The sequence below is a fragment of the Mus caroli genome, unplaced genomic scaffold, assembly GCF_978045245.1.
Source record: "Mus caroli unplaced genomic scaffold, Mus_caroli_1 scaffold_11, whole genome shotgun sequence".
Lineage (NCBI taxonomy): Eukaryota > Metazoa > Chordata > Mammalia > Rodentia > Muridae > Mus > Mus caroli.
The window spans coordinates 16,978,048-16,994,803 of record NW_028227266.1 but is presented as its reverse complement, the minus strand read 5'-3'; the positions used below and the strand labels follow the sequence as shown (position 1 = coordinate 16,994,803).

At 37.8% G+C, this 16,756-nt stretch overlaps 1 protein-coding gene across 1 annotated transcript; it reads left to right on the top strand.

Annotated features, from left to right (window-relative positions):
- The first annotated feature begins 601 nt into the window (after positions 1–601).
- On the top strand, positions 602–1,597 carry LOC110302221 (olfactory receptor 7D11). Its single transcript, XM_021173041.1, has one exon. It carries the CDS (start codon positions 602–604, stop codon positions 1,595–1,597), a length of 996 nt encoding a protein of 331 aa, XP_021028700.1.
- Positions 1,598–16,756: the final 15,159 nt, after the last annotated feature.

Here is a 16,756-nt window from a genome sequence, read left to right as displayed (position 1 = left end):
AAAAGCTAAATTTCTAAATCACAGGTCAACATTTACTTTTGGACTTTTGTGTACTGATAATAATTATTATAAGGTAGTAGATTAATATTATTAGTAATAGTATGATAATGAAAACTAACACCCATTGAAATATACTGCTAGTAAGGCTTTTTAACATCAAACATAATAATAGCAATCATCGTGTGGTTAGAAAATGATTAAGGACTCAGAGAAAAAACTCATGAAAATTATTGTGAAAAAAAAAACCTTAGTGAATATTATTGAACTACTAGAAGCAAAAAATTATTACATTTATAAAGAAAAAGCAGTTAATTCACTTCAAATGATTTAGAGGGATTGGTCAGAATAAATTGTCTATATTTGTTCATACAGAAAAATTCCATAAATGGAAGTTATTAATGATAAAGTAGAGAGACATTTAAATAAATTAAAAATAAGAATATCTACACATATTTAAGAATGGTCAGGAAAATTAATTTGGGTAAATGAGTGGTAGTCATTGTTAAAAGAAAGAAATGCTTTCAAGGGTTGTTTTGTGATATGTCAGTGACTATTATTTGAAAAATATCTTTCCTTTATCTCAAGCAGATACAAAAGTCATATGGAAATAGAGAACCACACACTTATCACAAAATTTCTCATCCTGGGTCTCTCTGATGACCCTGAATTGCAACCTATTCTCTTTGGATTGTTCTTGTCCATGTACCTGGTCACGCTGCTTGGGAATTTGCTTATTATCTTGGCTGTCAGTTCTGACTCCCACCTCCATAAACCCATGTATTTCCTCCTCTCCAATCTGTCCTTTATTGATATCTGTTTCATTTCAACGACAATACCAAAGATGTTAGTGAACATGCAGTCACAGATAAAAGACATCTCCTATATAGAATGCCTTACACAGGTATTTTTTTTAAATACTTTTGCTGGAATGGATAATTTTTTACTCACTTTAATGGCTTATGATCGCTTTGTAGCCATCTGTCACCCCCTCAACTACACTGTTATCATGAACCCTCGACTGTGTGCACTTCTGATTCTGATGCTTTGGATCATAATGTTCTGGGTGTCCCTGATTCATGTTCTGTTGATGAATGAACTGAACTTCTCCAGAGGCACTGAAATTCCACATTTCTTCTGTGAACTGGCTCAAGTTCTCAAGGTATCCAACTCTGACAATCATGTCAATAATGTCTTCATGTATGTAATGAGTTCCTTACTAGGTGTGATTCCTATGACAGGAATCCTTATGTCTTACTCACAGATTGTCTCATCCTTATTAAGGATGTCCTCTACTGTGAGTAAGTACAAAGCTTTTTCCACATGCGGTTCTCACCTCTGTGTGGTTTCTTTATTTTATGGGTCAGGATTTGGAGTTTACTTCAGCTCTTCTGTGGTTCATTCTACTCAGAGAAGAAATGTTGCTTCATTGATGTACACTGTGATCAGCCCCATGCTAAACCCCTTCATCTATACGCTAAGAAACAAAGATGTGAAGGGTGCCCTTGGAAAACTTTTCAACAGAGTTGCTTCTTCACCATCATGTATCAATGACATCAGAAATAAATTATTACTGAGAAGTATAAGGCAAATTTTATGAACATACCACTCCTGGGTCTTTTTTATATTTTCAATCACATAACTCATCTACACTATTCTGAAAGTTTATGTAACTTTGCATCTGTGTACTTATTTACAGAAATATTTTAATTTTCTATAAATGAAAATTATTTATATATATATATATATATATATATATATATATATATATATATATATATATATGAATTATGGCTCATGAATTCAAAGGACTTAATCCTAAATCATTTTTGGAAGGTCTTCACCTTAATTTAATAATATTTTTGTTTTCCCTAGGGAAAATGTTATGATAAAACTAACATTAGGTTATTTCATAGGATATCCACTAAAATGTATTCCTCTCCCACAGCAACTGTAGCTTCAGAGAAGTTTGGGGCTTGTGGTAGTTTGAATACACTTGGCTCATCTGGAGTGAAGTGACACTATTAGGAGGTGTTCTTTTTTTGGAGTAGTTGTGGCCTTGTTGGAAGAGGTGAGTCACTGTGTATGTGAGTTTTGAGGTCCCACCCAGTATTTAAGCTGTACTCAGTGCAGAAAAGTATGTCTGTCGTGGAAGAAGACAGACCAGATGCAGAGCATGCAGCTTCTTCTCCAGCACCATGCCTACCTGGATGCTTCCATGCTTCCCACCATGATGATAATGGACTGAACCTCTGATATGGTAATTCAGCCCCAGTTGAATGTTATCCTTTATAAATGTGGTCTTGGTACTGCAATAGAATCCTAAGGCAAAGTTTGATACCATAGACTTGAGTATTCATGTGACAGGCCTGACTATATTTTTGCTTGGAGGAATATAGATTTGGAGACTTTGGCTTTGGTACACAGTGGAATTCTTTAAGTGAGGCTTAATGGAATCCTAGTAGGAATATGAAAGACGGTGCTGAAGCTAAACTGGGCAATCCTTACTAGAGTGGTTTCAGAGGGCAGGAATTTTATGATTTTGCTTGGAGATTATTCCTATGATGTATTGGTGAAGTGTGTAGTAGCCTTTTGCATTTATCTGAGGCTAAACCTAAGGTGAAAAGAATCAGTTGAATTGATAAAGCAAGTCTCAGAAAAGCCCAGCATAAACTTTGTTCTCCTGTTTACTCTCATGAAGAACATTTAAGCATAGGAAGCATAGAAAGAAAAAATACAAAATGTATGTTTCAAATAATAAAGGGGCACTAGGAAGTTGAATGAAGCTGAATCCATTATTCAAGGAGATAAGCAGATTAAAGAACTGGTAACCTCAGGGCAAGATTCAAGCAAGATAAGCTTATTGTTTATGCTTTCAAAGTTGATCAAGGGATAGTAATATTATGCATTGTTATTACCTTGTTATTGATTTCATTAGGGCTTTATTCAGAAGTGAACTACAATCCAGAAATGGAGGGCACACCTGTGGTTCAGATCTGGAGGCTGGAAGACATAGGCTTTTGATATGGATCCTGAGGAATAATGGCCATCAAAAGCTTAGACACAGACATGGTGTTACACACCTTTAACCCAAGGGACAGAAGCAAGCAGAGCTCTGAGAGCTAAAGGCCAGCCTGGTACAGAGCAAATTACACATAGACAAAGGCTGAGATTCTAGTGTGGTGGTACATGCCTTTAGTCCCAGAACTCAGGACATAGATGCATGTAGATCTCCGAGTTCAATGTCAATTTACAGAGCAAGTTCAAGGATAGCCAAGTTTAGGCAGTAATAAAACAAGTGGGTCATGTTCCAGCACCAGCAAGCTGTAGAATTCAGCATCTTTGGTCATGTAGGTCTTCCTTTAGTCAAGATTAGAAGGAGTTACAGGGAAAATTGATGCTGTTACCTGGAGCTGAGAAATTAGTAATGATGAAGAGAACAGCATCACTGTGGTGAAAACTGGACATTGTTTTCTGAGAGCACAAAGAAGCTCTTTCAAGAGACAACCAATGTTGTTCCTTGTTCTTCAACAGGGCTTTGTAATGTGTATGATTTTGATTTTATAGGAAATTGCTGTTATGTGATCAGATGAATCTCAGAATAGACTTTGAACTTTAGATTTTTTAACGTTGTTGAGACTGCTATAAAGTGTGTGACTTTAAAAACTGGACTAAACATATTTTGCATTATTCTATGGGTATTTATGGCCCCCATAAACTCATTTGCTTGAACAAGACCCTGGAGCCAGGGAGTGGAATGTGGTGGTTTGAAAATGCTTGGCCCATGGAAAGTGAGAATATTCGTATGCATGGCCTTGTTGGAGTAGGTGTGTTCTTCTTGAAAGAATTGAGTCACTGTGGGGTGGGCTTTGAGGTACTATTCTTTTTTTTTTTAATTACTTTATTTATGTACACTGTAGCTGTCTTAAGACACATCAGAAGAGGGCATCAGATTCAATTACCGATGGCTGTGATTGCTGGGAATTGAACTCAGTACCTCTGGAAAAGCACTCAGTGATCTAAACAGAGGAGCCATTTCTCCAGATGAGGCCCTATTCTTAAGATCCATTCAGTGCAGAATAGTTAGTATTTCCTGGTTAAAGTCAGACTAAGATTCAGAACACTCAGTTCCTTCTCCAGTTCTGTGTCTGCCTGGATGCTGCCATACTAATTGACTGAACCTCTGAAACTGTAAGCCAGCCTCAATTAAATGTTGTACTTTATCAAAGTTTTTTTGGTCATGGTGTCTTCTTACAGCACTGGACACCCTACCTAAGACATGGCCCTATTGGTTTCTCCTGCTTCCATAATAAGGTTTTACAGGCCCAATTTTGTGGAGGATTTGTGGAATTAATCACACTTGCTATTGCTTCAAGAACATAACAGCTATGTCATGTCTAAAATCCAGCACTCCACAAAACCCCTCTCACTTTTCTCTGACCTTTTTGTTCCTTCTATATCTTTTCCCAGAATTTTTCTGAGTTATTCTTTGAGGGGAGAATACTATGGATGTTCCACTTATGGCTGGATGTTTATAACTGATATGGTGTATACCTGAAATAATGAAGTTAATGAGAGAGATAGATACAACACACACACACACACACACACACACACACACACAGAGAGAGAGAGAGAGAGAGAGAGAGAGAGAGAGAGAGAGAGAGAGAGAGAGAGAGAGAGAGAGAGAGAATTCCCATGGCTGAAGAAATCATTGTACATAGTGGGGAAGCTACTGTTGTTATTCTTTTTTTCCAAATAAATTCTGTGACTAGCAATCTACCTTTGAATTGGCTAATTCGATACCCATAGATACCCAATTGCCATCTATGATGAGAGAAACTTCTGTATGGAAGTGTTCAGATGTCACTTCAGAGAACTGTAGATTTCAGAAGCATGGTATAGTTTGTCTTACCCCTATTGCAGGGTATTTGATCAAACTTTGAACCCTGAGATTGGTTATTTACTAGAAAAATTTTGTTTATAGTTTTGTGTGACTCGGTCTTAGCATACACCTTCATTCTAAGAGCTTTCTGCTTGAATACTGGATTAAATACAATTAACCATTGGTTAAGAGGAAGAACAAGCACCAAGTTACAGAAAGTGATTATAGGATTAGTAAGAAAAAAAAACCAGAGAGTAATAGGCAGTCAGAAGGATGTCTAGAAAGACACAAAAGAAGTAGAAGATCAGCTTTGTGCTTTCTCTGAACCAGCAGGCACCCTAGCATCTTGTTCCTGAATCCTTATTGCTAAATTTGAATGGTTGAGATTCTATTAAAACAAAACAAAAACCAAACCAAACCAACAACCAAAACAATAACAAACAAACAAAAATGACATTTGCTGCTGCAACAATGGGTAAAACTATAAGGACAGAAAAATCCCACCAGTGTACAAACTGAGAAGCCATCAGATTTTGTAAGATACCTGGCAATATCTCAAGAAGAGAGTTATGTAATAATAAAAATAAAAATAATCTTTCCCATGTTAAAGAAGGAAAATATCATAGCACAGTGCATTAGGATCCTGCATAATATTACTTTGGATGGCTTCAAAATACAAGTCGAAAATGAAAAGATACATGACTTCATTGAGATTGACATGATACGGATTATAATTACTCTCAGCCTGGTAGTTAATATTTTATCCTTGATAGTCATAGAGATTTTCTGTGCTAAATATGAAAAGTGGATTAATAAGATACAAGCCTTACAAAGATTTATAGGTGAAAATAACAAAAATACTCAGACAGAGACAGAGGAATTTAGATAAGAACCTACCATGCCACCACAGGTTGAAACTGAAAAGGGGCAGCCCAAGGTTGTTAGAAAACAAACCTTAGTTTCTCTTGCTACTATATAAGAATTAACAGCTGATGAGGAGAAACAATGAAGCAATCATTTAATATGGTATGCACTCACCATATATGAAACAGATATTAAATTTATGTGTGGCTTAGAACAGAATTATACCTCAAGATTCAAAAAGATTTCTTAAGAGCAAGATTGCAAGGTGGTTCTCAGTTACAATGGCAAACATGATGGAAAGAGGAAGCTAGGACCACAGAACAATGAAATAGAGGTAGCAGTATTAATATATTCTAAGATCAATTACTAGGTGAGTGTCATTATTCTGAGTTACAAAGGCAGCTTGGATCTGATGATCACACCTTGTTGCTATGCTGTTTAATAGCTTTAAGTGCTTGGGACAAAGATAAACAATTGAAAAAGAGGCCTGAGTTAATTTCTAAAATTATACAAGGCCAAAAAGAAAGATTATTTTTTTGCAAAGATTGACTTCAGCTGTAAATAGAATATCAGATTCAGAATTCAGACATATATTAATCAAAATTTCAACTTTTAAAAATGTAAGTTCCAAATTCAAAAGAGTTATTAGGTATTTAAAGACAACACCAGCACCAATATACGAATGCATTAGATATACAGCTGATATTTGATCTCTCATTTATGATGCTACTCTGATATAGAAGTAATTTCTAAAAGTTTTAAGAGCCATCAAAATGTCAGATGTTTTATTTGTGTAAGCAAGGTAATTTGAAAAGGGATTGTAGACAAGGCATTCCTAGAGACAATATGTTTTCTAGATATAGTACAAAATAAGGCCCCAGCCTTCTGAAGTATGCAGAAGGTATGGTAAAGATCAGCATGGACTAATGAATGACGATCAACTAGAGAAAGGCCATTGGGAAATATCCTAAGGGTCTCCCATAGACCCTGATATCAAATTCAGTTAATTTTTTCCATGTCAACATCAGAGAAATTACAACATTTAATTCCTGTTGTTTAAAAAACAAACACTGCTGTGGATGAAATCAAGGACAAAACAACTTCGGTAAATAAACAAAAAGTTCAGGAGAGGCTAGAAAAAATGATCAGAGAACAAAGCAAAAATACAAATGAATGGCAATGGTGTTGAAATTCATGATTTACTAGACATAGTTTTGAGGGTTTCCCACCTTGCATAGCAACAGCCATTTTACTTCATGTTTGCCAGCTATTTCTTATTGTTGCTGTCTTATGCTTGCCAATCACTGATGCAGCAAAATAACATGACTTAAAGCAGGGTTACGCTGACTGGTACTGTTATGCTCTGTATGTTATGAGGATTCTTATTCTTAAAAAATTCTACAACGATAAGCTTCATGTAGGACCTATTAAATTAAGGGTCAATATGAACTGTTGTAAATAAAATGGCTTGAGTCAGGGTTGGCTACCTGGCAGCACTTCACACCATCTGCATATGAGCTCATTTTGTGTGTGGTTTGCTTTTTTTTTTTTTTTAGCTTTTATAAGTTGATCCTGAGAAATATTCAGCCAACATTTTTAAGCTGTTGTCCTGGTCAAACAGTCTTGTGGTGTATATTCAATAAATGATCACTGTTTAACTGATCAATGTTCATGTGGTTTGTGGGATGACTGCTGTGCCCCAACACAGGAGAAGAATGTAACAATTATTTCACCAAAATCTTGCCATCCAGATTGGCCTCTTCAGGAGGTGAATATTCATCTTCTAGTTTTGAAACTTTATTCCAGGTAAAAGAAAGTAGAGGATGGACTGAATTTGTAGGGCCAGAAAGACAAGGAAGGATATTAGAACATATGTGACTAAAATAGCCATGAATTTATGTGGGTATGATTCACTGCAGCAATGGAAAACACAGACTAATATTACTCCAACCTCAGAAATAAATCACAAAACACAGAATGCTTCTGATAAAAATATTAAAAAGTATTATCAAGAACAGTCACAGGCAGATCAGGTTGTAGATAATCAGGACACACAAGCTATTAGTTTTTCAAAGGTATAAAGCACCCTACCTTTATAATGGTAAATTGACAAACTGTGAGTTGAAAAGGTCCATGATGTCATAAAATTTAAAGGCACTAGGAAAGTTTGTACAGAAACAGCTAAATGCTCAACATATTGAAGAATCGACCTGTCCTTGGAATTCTCCTATATTTTTCATTAAAAAGCAATCTGGAAAATGGAGAGTGTTAACTGATTTAAGAGCTATAAATGAGCTTATTCAACCGAAGGGCTCTTAGCAGCTTTGAATTCTCTTGCCTTTCTTATTACAGACTGGATAATCTATTGTAGTGATTGATTTAAAATACTGACCTTTTAAAACAAATAAGCAAACAAACAACCCCCAAAACAAAAAATCTAAACCTTTACAAGAACAGGATAAAGAAAAATTTATCCTGTTCATAGTATCTACTTATAATAATGCTCAACCTCTTAAATATTATTACTGGAAAAATATTGCACAAGGAATATTAAATAATCCAACAATGTGTCAAATTTTGGTCATTAGAAATAGTTTGTAAACAGTTTCCTCAATGTAAAATTTATCATTATATTGGTGATATATTACTAGCTGATTCAGATGCAGATACCATAGGGAGAAAATATTTGATGAACTAAAGAGAAATTTGTCTTGCTTGGGATTACAAATTGCTCCTAAAATGCAAAGAGGAGATTCTATTATCTATTATATATATAATATATATATATATAATAGGCTTACTGAAAATTTGACAGAAAGTACAAATCAGGAGAGATGAATTATAAACTCTTAAAGATTTTTAAAAATTGCTGGGAGATATTAACTGGTTATGACCCACAATTGGACAAACTACTCAAAACCTAAGTAATTCATCTCAAACCTACAAGGTAATAGGATTTAAGTAGTGCAAGAAAATTATCAACTGAGGCTGAGAGTGAATTGGCTCTGGTAGAAAAGAAATTATAATATGCCCATATGAGTTCCTTGGATCCAAAGTTTTATTGTATTTTAATTGTCTTGTCTTCTATTCATTCTCTGAGAAGAATTCTTGGACAGAGAAAAGATAATATATCAGAATCATAAAGGGACTGAAAAAGAAATTAGGAAAACAACACCCTTCACAAGTCACAAATATTGGGGTAACTCTAACCAAATAAATGAAAGATAGGTATGAAAAGAACTTTAAGTCTCTCAATAAAGAAATCAAAGAAGACCTCAGAAAATAGAGAGATCAGCTATGGTCATGAATTGGTAGAATTAAATAGTAAAAATTGCCATCCTACCACAAACAATCTACAGATTCAATGCAATCCCCATCAAAATTCCAAAGATATGGAAAGACCAATTCTCAATTTCACATGTAAAAACAAAACCTAGTATATTAAAAACAATTCATAGCTATAAAAGAACTTCTGGGGGATTCACCATCCCTGACCAAAAGCTACACTACAGAGCAATAGTGATAAAAAAACAAAAGTAAAAATTGCATGTTATTAGAAAAGAGACAAACAAGTTGATCAGTGTAATAGCATTGAAGACTTAGAAAGAAAACCACATGTGGGTTAAAATGGGAACTCCCATCTGGCTCAGGGCTCAGGTTGCTGGGTGAGGTGGAACATGGATGTTTGACTGTGTACAACCCACAACAATGCCGCGCAGGCGTTGGGCTGTGAGAAGCCACAGAACCCTGCTCCAGGGGTGAGGAGGTACAGTCTGAGGTCCCTGTGGACCTTCATGAGTGGGGCTTGGAGGTCCCTGGTCCACAGCTCTTGGCACTGCAGACACCACTGAATGCTGCAGAAGAGCTGAGAACAGTGTGGGGGGCCTGTGGGCAGGCTCTGGCCTAGACCCAAAGGGAAAAGGACAGGAGGAGAGTGATCCAGCTGGCTCCCACAGGGAGGAGAGTTCTAGGCTTGAATGGGCGGGTTGCTTGGTGGAAATCATGTCTGGAAACACTGAGAGGCCTCCTGCATGAGATTAGACGCTGCTGTTTTGAGGAATACCTGCTCCATTGCTCCAGCACTGCTGATCCCTATTAGAAAAGACAGTACATAGTTTTAAAGTGTTTATTGTCATGGCAGGAAGGGGAGCTAAGAGGGTAGAAGAGGCAGAGAAAGGCAGAGAGAGTAAGTAGAGAAGTAGAGGCCAACCATGGCCACATGGAGAGAGGGAGAAAGGGAATGTGGAGAGAGGGGGAGCAAGAGGGTAAGAAAGAAGCAAGTTAGAAGCAGTAATAAGAAAGCAAGAAAGGGAGGAGGGGGCAAACAGTTCCTTTTATAGTGGGCCAGGCCTTTCTGGCTGTTTCCAGGTAACTGTGGGGTTGAAGTTCAGACAGAACAGCAGGAGCTTGGGGTGTGGCTCTACATGACTGATGGCCACAGAATTATGGAGCTGGGGCCTCATGTCAGTAGCCTATGTCTGGGAGCATGCCAAACAGGCCATCCATCCCTTGCAGAGTTATCTGCTGGGTCTCTGGGTTTGAAACCTACCTCAACCAGAAAACAGACTGCCTTTCACGGTCCCACAACCAAACACCAACCACACACTTAGGGACACTTGATCTTTGACAAAGAAGCTAAAGCCCTCCATTGGAAAAAAGACAGCATCTCCAATAAATGGTGCTGATCTAGTTGGCAAATTGTATGTAGAAAAGTGAAAATAGATCCATATTTGTCACAATGCACAAAGCTCAACTTCAAGAGGATCAAGAATCTCCACATAAAACCAGATATGCTGAATCTAATAGAAGAGAAATAGAGAAAGCGCCTCAAGCTCATTGACATGGAACAAAATTTCCTAAACAGAATTCCAATGGCTCATGCTCTAAGATCAGGAATTGATAAATGGGACATCATAAAACTAAAAAACTTCTTTAAGACAAAGAACATAGTAAATAGGACAAACTGCTAACCTACAGATTGGGAATTTTTTTTCACAAACTCTACATCTGATAGGAAATTAATATCCAAAACATATAAAGACCTGAAGAAGCTAGCCTCCAAAAAACCGAACAACCCAATAAAAAAAATGTAGTGTAGAACTAAAGGGAGAATTCACAACAGAGGAATGTTGAATGTCTGTGAAGCACTTAAAGAAATGTTCAAGGTCCTCAGTCATCAGGGAAATGCAAATTAAAAACAAAAGAATCCTTTTTTTTTTTTTTTTAAGATTTATTTATTTATTACATGTAAGTACACTGTAGCTGTCTTCAGACACCCCAGAAGAGGGCGCCAGATCTCGTTACGGATGGTTGTGAGCCACCATGTGGTTGCTGGGATTAGAACTCTGGACCTTCGGAAGAGCAGTCGGGTGCTCTTACCTTGATTCCACCTTACATCCGTCAAAATGGCTAAGATAAAAAACTCAGGTTACAGCAGATGTTGGCAAGGATGTGGAGAAAGAAGAACACTCCTCCACTGCTGGTGGGATTGCAAACTGCTAAAAACACTCTGGAATCAATTTGGAGGATACTCAGAAAATTGGAAATAGATCTGAAGACCCAGCTTTTAGACAAATACCTAAAAGATGCCTCACCATGCCACAGGGATATAGGTTCCATTTTGTTCATATAGTTACCTTATTTGTGATAACCAGAACCTGGAAATAACCAAGATGTCCCATTACAGAAGAATGGATATAGAAAATATGGTTCATTTACACAATGGAATACTTCTCAGCTCTTTGGAATGAAGATATCATGAGTTTTGCAGGCAAATAGATGGAACTTGAAATTATTATCCTGAATAAGGTAACTCAGACCCAAAAGGACATGCATGGTATGTACTCATTAATAAGTTGATGTTAGCAAAAAATGTACAGAATTCAAGAAGGCTAACAAGCTGAAGGGCCCAAGTGAGAATGCCTCAAACTCATTTAGGAGGGAGAAGAAACCAATCATGAAGGGAGGGGGAGGAGGCAGCTACCTGGGTAGGAAATGCTACAGAGAGTGAAAGAGGGAACATGATCAGGTATGGGGCAGGGGAGACAGGACTGAAGGCCTGAGGACCAGCAGGAAGAATCAAAACAGGTAACCTTGGAAAGTAGGAGGTATGCAGACCCTCTAGAATGTACGAGAGACCTAGGAGGTAAGAGAATCTCAGGACTCAAAGGGAGGGACCTTAGATGAAGTGCCCTACAGTGGGGAGAGGGAACTTGTAGAGTCTACCTCCAGTAGAAATTGGAGGGATGGGATTGCTATCCCATATTAAAAACTCTGACCTATAATTGTTCCTTTATGAAAGAACTGCAGAAACAAAAATGGAGAAGAGCTGGAGGAAAAGGAGGTCCAGTGACAGGCCCAAATTGGGATCCAGCTCATGCGGAGGCCCCAAGGCCTGACACTATTACTGATACTATGATGTGCTTACCAACAGGGGCCTATAATGACTGCCCAACAAGCAGCTGAAAGAATCAGATGCAGGTATTTACACTCAACCAATGGACAGAAGCTGGTGAACCCAGTGGTTGAATTAGGGAAAAGCTGGAAGAAGCTGAGGAGGAGGACAACCCTATAGGAAGGCCAGCAGTCTCAACTAACCTGGTGCCCAGGATCTATCAGATATTGAGGCCTCAAATAGGCAGTGTACACCAGCTGATATGAGACCCACCCCCAACATATATACAGCAGTAGACTGCTGGGTCTGGACTCAGTCAGAGAAGATGCACCTAATCCTTGAAAGATTTTGGGATCCAGGGAGTGGGGAGGTTTTGTGGTGTGGGTTGGGGTGCAGGCATTCTCTTGGAGACAGGGGGAGTAGGTGTGGGATATAGAACAGTCAGAGGATGTCCTGGGAGGGGGATAAAATCTGGAGTATAAAAATGATTAAAGAATAAATTAAAAAAATAAGCAAAAAGTCTAAAGAATAACAATAAAAAAGAAACAACACATGATCTTAATAGATCCTGAAAAACCTTTGAAAGAATCCAGTGGATCTTCACAATAAAAGTCTTGGAGATATCAGGGATACATACTTCAACACAATAAAGGCAATTTACAGCAAGCCAATAGTCAACATACCTCTCTTGGTCATATACCCAGAAGATGTTCCAACTGGTAATAAGGACACATGCTCCACTATGCTCATAGCAGCCCTATTTATAATAGCCAGAAGCTAGAAAGAACCCAGATGTCCCTCAACAGAGGGATGGATACAGAAAATGTAGTACATTTACACAATGGAGTACTACTCGGCCATTAAAAACAATGAATTTATGAAATTCTTGGGCAAATGAATGTATCTGGAGGATATCATCCTGAGTGAGGTAACCCAATCACAAAAGAAGTCATTTGATATGTACTCACTGATAAGTGGATATTAGCTCAGAAACCTAGAATACCCAAGATATAATTTTCAAAACACAAGAAAATCAAGAAGGAAGACTAACGCATGGATACTTCATTCCTCCTTAGGGAATAAAATATCCATGGAAGGAGTTGCAGAGACAAATTTTGCAGCTAAGACTAAAGGATGGATCATCCAGAGACTTCCCCCCCCACCCCCCGTGGTACATCCCATAATCAGCCACCAAATGCTGCAGACATTATTGCATATGCCAGCAAGATTTTGCTGAAAGGACTCTGATATAACTGTCTCCTGTGAGGCTTTGCCAATACCTGGCAAATACAGAAGTGGATGCTCACAGTCATCTATAGGGTGGAACACAGGGCCCCCAATGTAGGAGCTAGAGAAAGTACCCAAGGAGCTGAAGGGGTCTGCAACCCTATAGGTGGAACAACAATATGAACTAATCAGTACCCCCAGAGCTCATGTCTTTTAGCTGCATATGTGGCAGAAGATGGCCTAGTCAGCCATCATTGGGAAGAGAGGCCCCTTGGTATTGCAAACTTTATATGCCCCAGTACAGGGGAATGCCAGGGCCAAGAAGTGGGAGTGGATGGGTAGGAGAGCAGGGTGGGGGGAGGGTATAGGGGACTTTTGGGATAGCATTAGAAATGTAAATGAAGAAAATATCTAATAAAATTTTTTTAAAAAACCTTCAAATCTAATGTAGAGAAACTTAAAGCAATTCCACTAAATCAGTGACAAGACATGGCTATACAGTCTTTCCATATCTACTAGATATTGTACTTGATGTTTTAGCTACAGCAATAAGTGAACAAACAGAGACTAAGACAAGACAAAATGAAGCAGCGCTCTCAAAGTATCAATATTTACAGGATACACACACACACACACACACACACACACACACACACACATGTATGTATCTCCAAAAATTCTACCAGTTTACTCCTACAGCTGATAAATACCTTCATAAATGTGGCTGGATACAGAAATAACTTTAAAAATTAGTAGCTCTCCCATATACAAATGACAAATTGGCTGAGAAACAATTTAGGAAGCAGCATCCTTCATAATAGCTGCAAATAATATAAAATATCTTTTTTGTTGTTGTTGGTTTTTTGATACAGGGTTTCTCTGTATAGCCCTGGTTGTCCTGGAACTCACTTTGTAGAACAGGCTGGCCTCGAACTCAGAAATCTGCCTGCTTCTGCCTCCTGAGTGCTGAGATTAAAGGCGTGTGCCACCATGCCCAGCTAATATAAAATATATTGATGCAACTCTGACCAAGCAAGTGAAAGACCTTTAAATCAAGAACTTTAAATCTTTAAAGAAAGAAACTGAAGGAAATATCAGAAGATGCAAATATCTTCCATGCTTAGAGATTTTTAGAAAGAAGTGCTCATCCTACCAAAAATGGTCTACAGATTCAATGAATTTCCATCAAAATTCCAACACTATTCTTTATAGACTTGGAAAGAATAATATTTAACTTATGGAAAACAGAAAATTTAGGTTCTTTGAAACAATGTTGTAAACTCACACAGTTCTGGAGCTATCTCCATCCCTGATTTCCAGCTGTACTACAGGCCAATAGTAAGAAAACTCCCTTGTAATAGCCTACTGATAGAATCTTTAACATAATGTGTGGAAACATCACCTGTTAATCAAAAGCCTATGGCCAATGAGTTTATGTAAGATGCAAAGATTGAGCATCCAACAGATAGATATAGGATTCTGGGAAATTGGGAGGGGTTTTGTCCTGTGTCTTTGAAAAAGATGGTCACATGAAACTGTGAAGAAGTAACCAGTTATGTGGGCACTCATAGAATAGAATTAGTGATATATTAAATTATGAGCTAGTAGGGGGACAGGTCAAAGATATTGGTCTAGGCATTTATTCATATATAATTCAGTCTCAGTGTCATTTCTGGAAGCAAAATGGCTGCCTGGAAAAGCCCAAGGTTACACAAGTTGATTAATATAATCAAATCAAAGTACCAGAAGTTAATCCACACATCTAAGGATACTTGATTTTTTTTTTTTTTTTTTGGTTTTTCGAGACAGGGTTTCTCTTTATAGCTCTGGCTGTCCTGGAGCTCACTTTGTAGACCAGGCTGGCCTCGAACTCAGAAATCCGCCTGCCTCTGCCTCCCAAGTGCTGGGATTAAAGGCGTGCGCCACCACGCCCGGCTGATACTTGATTTTTGACAAACAAGCCAAAATATTACATTGGTAAAAAGAAAACATGTTCAACAAATGATGCTTACCTAACTCAATGTCTCCATATAGAAGAATACTGCTAGATCTATATCTACCATCCTGTACAAAACTCAAGTCCAAGAGGATCAAGGACCTCAAATAAAAATGAATGCACTAGTTTAATAGAAGAAAAAGTGAGGAATAGCCTTGAGTACATTTGCACAGGAGACAGTTTCCTAAACAGAACAACTCCTCAGGCACTAAGAACAGTTGATAAAAGGGACCTCAGAAAACTGAAAAGCTTCTTTAAAGCAGAGATCACTGTCTAAAAGACACAACAGCAGTCTACAGAATGGAAAAATATTTTCACCTACTCCACATCTGGCAGAGGGATGACATCCAAAATATATCAAGAACTCAAGGAAGTAGAGATCAACAAACCAAATCATGAAATGAAAAATTAGGACACAGATCTAAACAGAATTCTCAACAATGAATCTCAAAGTTCTGAGGAACTGTCAAAAAACTTCCAATATTCTTTGGATCAGGGAAATAAAAATCAAAATGACTGTCAGATTCCTTCTTACATCAATCAGAAAGACTAATATCAAAATCTCAAAAGACAGCTCATGTTGAAGAGGATGCAGACCTAGGAGAACACACCTCCATTGCTGGTGGGATGTGTACTTTGGAAATCAATTTGGTGGTCTCTCAGAAAATTTGGAATAAATCTACCTCAAATCCCAGATATACCACTGTGGTATATCTTTGGACATAACACATATGTCCAAAAAGAAGCCCTACTATACCACAAGGAGAATTGTTCAACAATGTTCATGGTGGCATTATTTATAATAGCAACAGAAAAAACTTGGTGCATTTACAGTGGCATATTACTCAGCCATTAAAATCAATGACAACATAAAAATTTCAAACAAATGGATGGAAGTAAAAACGATCATCCTGAGTGAGGTAACACAGACTGCAAAAGACAAACATGTTACCTACTGATTTATGAATTGATATTAACCATGAGGTGCAGGATATCCATGTTACAAAGCACAGATTCAAAGAATCTATGTAACAAGGAGGGCATAAGGAGGGAACACTTGAACCACACTTACAAGGCGAAATAGATTGGATATCTGGAGTTGTGGAGAACTGTATCAATAAGAGGGTAGGAATGAGAACAGGAGGAATGAGCTTGTGTGAGGTGGGAGGGAAAGACTATGAGGAGAGAAAACTGGATTGGTGGGCATCTCTGGTATGAGCAAGAAATCTAAGACAATGGAAACAGCCAGGATTCTTTGAATGTGACCCTAGATAATATTCCCAACAATTTGGGATGTGCAGCCTGTATCTCTCACCTCCTGTAATTAGGCAAGCTTTCTAATGGAGGGTTGCTTCACCAACTCAGCACAAAAAAATCTTACACCTACAATTTA